Source organism: Aythya fuligula, chromosome 6, assembly GCF_009819795.1.
Source record: "Aythya fuligula isolate bAytFul2 chromosome 6, bAytFul2.pri, whole genome shotgun sequence".
Classification (NCBI taxonomy): Eukaryota; Metazoa; Chordata; class Aves; order Anseriformes; family Anatidae; genus Aythya; species Aythya fuligula.
The window spans coordinates 12,661,855-12,670,053 of NC_045564.1; the positions used below are offsets into that span (position 1 = coordinate 12,661,855).

An 8,199-nucleotide genomic window follows, 5' to 3' on the forward strand; every position below is an offset into this window, starting at 1 on the left:
GCATAATGGGGCTTTTAGATATATTAATATAATTTAGATAATTAACAACAGTAGAACAAGAGTGATCAGATCTCTTGTAACCGTGCTCTTGCCTCCCTCCCACATGGTAGCCGAACACTTGCAGGCAGTGGCTGCAGGCAGGGATGTGCTCCTGTACTCATACTGCTTTAGTGTTCCCTGCTCTGAACATGTTCCCTCATTTCAACATTTAAATGGTTTGTTGCATGCTTAACTTTAAGCACAAATTCAGTTACACTGAAGTTGATAGGCTTCTTGAGGTTTGCCATCTGCTTTCATTAGATCAGGATTTCATCCAATGGAACTATGTTTAAGTTTTGTTTTGTTTGGGCCCAGTAACCGTTTCAAGAATTCATTTAAACATTTTACTACTCAAACCTATTTCTGCAAGATGCTGAATGCCCAAAATGCTTCTGCAAATGAGGTTTTCTTTGGACAATTTGAAACTAAACAAGTAAATAAATTGCCACATGCTCAAGGAAAGAAACTTTGAATGAACAACTAAATGGACTTGTCCTGGAAAGCTGAATTTTGTGTTTGTGTTCATCTGTGGCCAGGCAATGAAAGTAATTCATCAAAGCATCAAATGTTACATGCCCAAAGTTTTGTTACATTCAGTTTATATCAAATTGCCTATTAGAGTTATCAGTAACAGTCAGAAGAAACTTGGCCACAAAGATCTTGCAGACTAAAAAAGGAGCAAATTCAAGTTGTGTATGAGAATTCTTTTGATTACATAATTTGACTGCATTTTAAGAAGCACTTTTATAAATAAAAATCTGGGGGAAATACCATAAAGAGGTTCTGTGAAAATAGAGAAGCTGGTAACACCTGTTAACATTTGTATTTTTGCTGGTGAACTGAAAAGATTTTTTAAAGATATTTTTAATATAAGAATACATACTACTTTAACAGGATGGTGTCTTTCTGCAGCACTTGATTTGCATGTGTATATAACTGTGCACTCAGTAAAACATCACCACCTCAGCTCAAATCCTGTCCGTGAGCTGGTGGAGGTTTTTGACAACTTCCTGCTCTGTTGGTCTATATGTTATTGGAGGATCAGTTGCTTCCTGTTTGGGCACCCAAAAGATAATGGTTTGAGTAGGTCATGTGCATTACAAAAAGACTGATATACATACAGATTAAAGTAGGCAACTGCTTATAAACCATGCAGTTTATTAGGGAGACTAAATTCATAGGCAGTGTAAAAAAAAAAAAAAAAAGAAAAAGAAAAACAAAAAATAACAAATAAACACACAAAGTTATTCAGAAATACAGTGCTCATGGTGGAAGAATGGCTACAACTATATAAATTAACATCACTGAGGATTAAAATGCAAAACTCCAAAATAAACAGTTCAAAAAAATCTACAGATTGAGATTTTGAAGAAAATCTATCATTTCCTCTTTTTCCCTAGCTCTCCCACGATTCTTCCAAGTAATGTAGATCTACTCTTACGTACATGTATATTTAATAAATCTTCAAACATGTCTTTCTTCTTCAGAACTGGTGACCTCTGAATATGAGAAAATGTCCCTGAAAAGTGACATGAAAACACATATAAGTAATCAATTTACAAATGGCAGAGTCTCAGTTTCCCACATTCATGCTTCCCCCATCTTTAGCTGCTACTGTCCCTATTTTATCAGCAGTAAATGTCCGTCACGGCCCCAGACCTCTTGTTTTGATGATAAGCTATGTCCTTCCATTTGCAAGTTGCCTTTCATTGACAAATACTCTGGTCTTTCCCCCCCATCACAGACCTTTTCCTTTTCCTTCAGCCGTCCTGTAAAGCTTTTCCACGTGTAATTAATGGGGTCAGAACATTTGTCTGTCAGAGTCTGCTCAGTCTTACAGACTTAGTTGCTTATCATTGTCTTTGCACAGTGAATGAGATCTCCCAAACCATTTAGCAGCATGTTGGGGATTTCCTTGAGGGAACTCTGTGGGATATTTTCTTAGCAATTCCTCTTCTCAAAAAGTAACATTTTAACATAGTGTACATTTAATTATCAAGCTAAAAAAAGCTTAATACAGCAGCCTTTTCCCCACAACCCTCCTTGGCACCCTGCAACCCTAGCAGAACTGAGACAGCAAGTTGTGTCTTATCCCTGGCAGCTGGGCCATATACAAGAGCTGATTTGAGCCTAGTTCCTGCACCTGTGAGGGGAGGAGTGCACAGCTGTTAGCACTCTTAGAGGGCAGACTGCTGGGGCAGGAGAAGAGAGGTAGAAAGGAGGTAGAGGGCTTTTTGTATTTGTATTCTTCAAACACTAATGCTAGGGTTGTGGTATGTGTCTTCTGGAGGAAGACCTTCTACAATTACTCTTCAGGAAGATTTGCTGTGAGTACGAAAGTTATGTTTTTCTTGTGTTTTTTTTTTTTTAAGTCTAATTTTGGCTCATTGAGAGTTGTTACAGTTATGATGCATCTAATTACTCTGTTGTGATATGTTAGAAGTGCTTTTTTGAAACCTGCTTTTTCACAGTGTCTAAGTTCTGGTAGGGGGAAGGAATGGATGACTAAAGATGCTTTGGTCAGGTAACTGTAAAGGAGTTTTCCCCACTTGTCTCAATCTAAAGCTGACTAGCGCTTCTCTGCAGGCTGTCTAGGGGATTAAACATGTTGTTATACTGCTAGGTTAAGTGTGGTGTTAGTGAATGGAAGCAGTTTGTCAAGTAACTTGGATAGCACTTCTGATTTTGTTGTTTTTCATGGATTGTGTAGAGCTTGAAGAATATCTTTGGACCTGTTGGTAACTACAATCAAGAGCCTAGCAGGACTATATTGATTCAGAAAACAGTGTTTAAAGCTATAAGCCTGGACCTCAGATACTTCTACTGCTGTTTTGGTGTACAGTCAGACAACCTTGTTTCCTTAAAATGCCAAGTCTGAGGGAACTGTAGGAGGTGTTTCTTCAGTGTGATGGGATAGTTCTGTTCAGTACTACCTAGAAGCTTTACTAAGGACTACTGTTTTTTTGTTGCTTGTTGGTTGGTTTGGTTGGTTTTGGCTTGGAGGGTTTTTACATTTTTCTTAGGCAAGCTCAGTTTCTGCTACTTGGTTATCACAATGACCTCATGGGATTTATCCTTTAGTTCTGAAACCTGATACTGTTGTAATAAATTCTGTGTTTAAAGTATTATTATTATGTGCCATGCCTAGGTCTGTCTTGATTTTTCTATTCAGTATGTTTACGGAACTGCAGTGAATACAGCTTATAGATCACCCCTGATTCGTGACATCTTGACGTTCAAAAAAAATTGCAACTGTTGTAAACACTTAAGAAGAGAGAAAAACTTGAAATAAAGACGTTATGAGCAGTTGTAAAAGTCATGATATAAAGAAAAAAAAATAATTGCTTTACTGTTTGACACCTTTAAAACAAGCCTACTGAAAGCTATTTGTACCTGCTCGTGTAGATGTGGAATAGGAATAGAGTATTAGGTCATTTAAATGCTGTTAATGTTTCTCTTTGGCCTATGAAAACAAACTTGTATGTCTCTTTATGCTTAAGGAGCAGTAATCCAATTCCTCATTATCTGCTAGGATGTGATTTCTATCTGCTATTATTAACAATTGATTTCTGCTTTTACTGACTAAACAAGGCAGTAAGGTCAAGGGTTACAAAGATTTAGCAGCTGGCTTTGTTAAGAAACTGGGAGACTTGGAGAGGAGGTTACATAGTTCCTCCAAGAAATAAAGTGTAGTCTGTCACTGCTATAAGCTGCCTGCTACCAACTGATGTTAATCAAAGGTACAGAGAAACCAGATGAGCTGATTGCAAGTCACCAAACGGATGTAAAAGAGTGTGTGTGGGGGAAGGGGGGATTGGAAATCCTTGTTTCTCTTAAAGTGAGAATAAGTAGTAGTGTCTTAAAATCTCTGCGTGTAGGAGTAAACGAAAGTCAGTATTAATCACAAAACAAAAAAAAAATGGTACTTTGAAACACATCATGTTGTGACTCTTAATCTTGACTATTAGTCTTTGAAGAGAAGTTGTTTGTTTAGGAAAATCGCTGTGTGATATGGATGTTAAGAACTAGTTGCAAACAAAAGGCTTAGAGGGAATTTAGGCAGCAACATATGAAAATATATTCTTTGGGGAGGGGCGGGAGGGGTGAAGAAAAGCGTCTGGTGCTTTAGCATGGTGATCCTTTTAGTTTTGATATTACTTCTGGCCTGTGTGTGTAAAGCTGTGTTCTGCTTGCACCCAGAAGTTCATTAGCCTGGTCAAGACTGAGCAGTTTATTGCATTTGTGATATCTAAGGCCATTTAAAAATGCACCTGGGGTGATTTGTTCAGTTTAGAATCTGTCACTGCATGAGTTCCTTTTCAGTCTGGGAGATTGATTCAAGTACAACTCCTAGCTTAATGGCTAAAATACCCTGCAGAGAATGGGTGTAAGGACCTCTTGATCCTTCCTATCGAGTCCTGTCTTCCAGTGTACACAAAAAATCATATATATATATGGGTAATAGCTGGACTGGCCAATGATACAAAGTCCCCGGGGCAGACAAATCCTGAGTTCATGTCGCTTCTTCAGAGACATCCTAATGGGTAACTGCCCAGAGAGGTTCTTCAATATTCCATAGACACTGTCCCCTAAATCCTAGTAACTAAAGCTCTTATCTAGGAAGTAGAGATAAGGGTCTGAATCCTTCTAAGTGGAAAGGCAGTTCTACCTTTTGTCCATAGGCCCTATGCACTAAACTGTTGGTGATAGCAGCAGCACTCCTACCCTTCCATCAAAGCATAGCACCTGCCTCTTTTTGAGATAGGATATTTTCTAGGGAAGGATGCATTGCTAGTAGCAGGGTTAGGACTGAAGCCTTGGAGAAGACTAAGGCTTAGTAAAAGCTATGCTGTATCTTCCTGCTGGGAATGGGGAGGCTAAGTGACATGCTACCTTTTGTACATCCTACTGTGAAGTGCCAGCTCTCACCTTACTGCGTGTGGGGATGCTTTAACCCTACGTATTCTGCTCTGGGGCAGGGAACCTGGCGGTGAGGAACTGCAGCACTTAGTTTCATAGGTCCTGTTCTTCTTCCTGAATCCGTAGCTGTCCCTGAAACCATGTTTGCACCTGAGTCCTTTGTGTGTTTGTGTGTTGGAATAAGTTAACAGAACTAGGAACCATCTAGTGGTTGACTACCAGATGGCAATTAAACGTATCCTTACTCTTCTGCTAAAAGAGTGCCGCTCTCCCCTGCAGCACTGGTGTGACTGTTCCTGGGTTAATTCAGTCCTCAGAATGGAGAATTTGGAACTAGCCTGTCCATGGCACAACAGCGGTTAACTGTTAGTGTTGAAGAATATCTTTTGTATGTTCAGCTGCTGAGCTGTCATGTTTGTTTGAATCTTCCTGTGTTTTACTTTCTACTCCTGCTGCCTCTCCTGCTCTCCATCTCCCAGCCCACCCCCAAAATAAGACTTAAAAGCTGTCATTAGAGTTCATGTTATTTGGAAGTCAAATTTTGAATATTAACAAGAGTCACCTTGCATATTAACGTGAGTTCTGTACTGGACTGTGTGGCACTGACTTTCAATGTTGTTACACATAGTACAATAAGCCTGTGCCTCCTTCCTTTCCTACTAGACACTATTGCCTATGAGATGTGTATTAAACAAGTAGTAACCTTGGTTTCTCCTTGTGTACTGGGAATGTAGAGTAGTGATCTTCTGTTCAGCTTCTGCAAGCTGCCTTCTTCCTAGACCGTGGGTTCTGGAAAGCACACAGTCCACATAAATATCCCAGAAGAGCTGAGCCAGGTCCCAGAACAGAGCCCCATGTTTCAAGTTCTCTGATGATTTCAGGAAGATCATGAAGTCCCAAAAGCCACTGACAGAGTCAGAAATACGAGGCTTCCTCATTTCCAGTAAGACCGCTGAGGAGGATTCCCAGCATTGAGGATCTGCTCGCCCTAGAGCCAGTGGGTCAATTTGGCTATGGCAGAGGAAAGGTGTCACACAGAACACTCCCATGATTAGCAGAGAGCAGGTGAGCCTCATGTTGTAGTGGATTCTCCTCCCTCTGTTACCAAGATCCATTGTGTTACTGAAACATAACAAAACCAATATAAGCTGAAAAACTGTTCCTGCATCACTGTTAGGTGCAGGAACAGAACCCTAGCATCTTACATTATGTAGAAGGCACTAGATGATGCCTTTTTTGATTTGCAGATTCTTGAACTTTTCCAGTAAATATCTTTTTTCTTTTTTTTTTTTTTTCTTACAGAAAATTTAAGCCTTTTGAAAGTCTTGCTTTTCCCCAATTTTTATGAGCCCTTTAAAATACTCTGCATACTCCCAGGGATCTGCAGGCAGCAAAGAGAAAACTATTTGTTGAAAGTGTGTTCTAATAAATTAATGGTAGCTTGTAAAATCATCCATTTACCAGGAGTGTTTTACCTGCTAAAATGCAGAACAATTCTGAAAAGAGGCATAACAAAGCCACAGCGTAACACCTCTATTGTACATGCATATATACATGCTGTATATAGATGTATGGATGCTTATCAGAGAGAGCTGTTACGTTAACATTGTGAAACTTGATAAGTAGCTGCAGAGGGAGAAATGTGGAGAACAATAACCTTTGGGGGACAGAAAGGCTCAGTTGCCTCCATCAGACTTCATTTCTAGTACATGTTGTGTATTTTCTAGTGTTTGCAGTATATTTCTGATACGCCTTTCTGATGTGGACCAGTTTGGGAGTTTAATTTTAGTCTAGATCATGGTGTGTGGAGAACTTCCCATTTGTAGAAATCAGAGACATCCAAAATGAGCTTTTAGGACAAACAACTCTGTTTAAAAAGCAACAGCTCAGCACACGTGTTGTGGTTGTTTTGTGTGTGTGTCCTCTTTTTGAGGAAGAAGCTACCTCTCAATTAGACTATCTTAATAAGCAACTGGCTCTTCATGTAGAAAGCCTCCTCCATAAGTGCTCATCAAGAGCAAAAGCAACGTCTCTATGTGATGGAAAAATGTCCAAGGCAGGAGGAGGTGTGTGTGCAGAGGTACTGTGTGTGAAATACAGCCCAGCCACAGCCAGTGTGTGAGACCAGGGAGCGCTAGGCTGCTTTTAGGAGTGTGTTTCATTGCAGTTCTAAAGAACTTTTAGGGATTTTAGTCCTCACAGTGATATTCTTATCTGGCCCCCTATGTGGCTACATGGTCAAGTTTTAGGAACATTTTGGAGGCTTTTGACTGTAAAGCAGTTGGAGAGTAAAGTCTATATTCAGTCTGAATTAGAATCCCATGAGGAATGGTGGCTTGACAGCCTCGGATCTGAGCCTCACATTTAATCAAGGGGGACAGCACACACTTCCCACGCTGCTCTGCTTAGTGGGCTGTCACTCACAGCAGCGGTGGTAGTAATGGGGCTGTCCTTGTGCTGCTACCAGGATCTCCAGAAGCGTCGTTCTTCTGTACCCTGCTGCTGAAGGCAGGCTTTGATTGCTCTCTGAGAGGCGAAGCTGAAGCCCTCCTGTGGGTCACTGCCCCGTTCCTCCTGCCTGGTGCATCACAGCCCAACGCTGGGCAGCAGGCGCCTGTGCATAGATGCTGGGCAATGCGCACCTACATCTGCTTACCTTGACTCTTTCAAGGGGTGTAACTAACTTTGTTCAGCAAGCTTAAAGTCTTCAAAACAACCTGGCACTCTCAGGTAGAGGATCATAGGGGTGGGAGGGAACCCAAACAAATAGTTTGAACTAAGGAGTCTTACTAAAACTGGGGTTTAAGGAGGATTCTGCCACTTGGGTAGGGGTTATTTGGTTTCCCCTGGTTAACAGCTGAACTGGTCACTTTACTTTCTCTGCCTCCCCAGCCCCCTTTTGGAAACTCCCTAAGTTACAAAACTCTGTAAGACAGGGAGGAGGGATTCCGGACCTGTCAGAGGGGTGGATGGAGGGGCTGCTCCTGCCGAGGCATTAATAAGAGACTGTCCTGCTTCAGGCACTGCTCGGGGCCAGCAGCCACGACTCCTGGTCCTTACTATCTGCTTGAACACGGGAAACACTTCGCTTCAGCCTTCTGCAAGCCACGGGCTTTGTTTCAGCGGCCAAGAGCCGGGGGAATGCCCAGGAAATCTCGGCTTGCGTTAGTGCCCTACTGGTGCTCGTGCTGAGCGCTCCCATCGAATCCCACCCCTCGCGCACCAGTTCTCAGGGTCAGT

General features: G+C 41.4%; 1 protein-coding gene across 1 annotated transcript; it reads right to left on the reverse strand.

Annotated features, from left to right (window-relative positions):
• Positions 1 to 1,418: 1,418 nt before the first annotated feature.
• FAM237A (family with sequence similarity 237 member A) lies at positions 1,419 to 6,074 on the reverse strand. The gene is made up of 2 exons (XM_032190667.1): positions 5,663 to 6,074; positions 1,419 to 1,558 (listed from the first exon to the last, which is right to left on the reverse strand). The coding sequence occupies exons 1-2, from the start codon at positions 6,072 to 6,074 to the stop codon at positions 1,419 to 1,421; spliced, it is 552 nt and encodes a 183-aa protein (XP_032046558.1).
• Positions 6,075 to 8,199: the final 2,125 nt, after the last annotated feature.

What these genes read in the sequence shown, in the direction of transcription:
- FAM237A (XM_032190667.1), bottom strand. Translation starts at nt 6,074, where the DNA reads ATGGATCTTGGTAACAGAGGGAGGAGAATCCACTACAACATGAGGCTC. An exon ending in GTACACAAGGAGAAACCAAG is followed by an intron (nt 1,559 to 5,662) that starts GTTACTACTTGT and finishes GTCACTTTTCAG; the next exon opens with GGACATTTTCTCATATTCAG.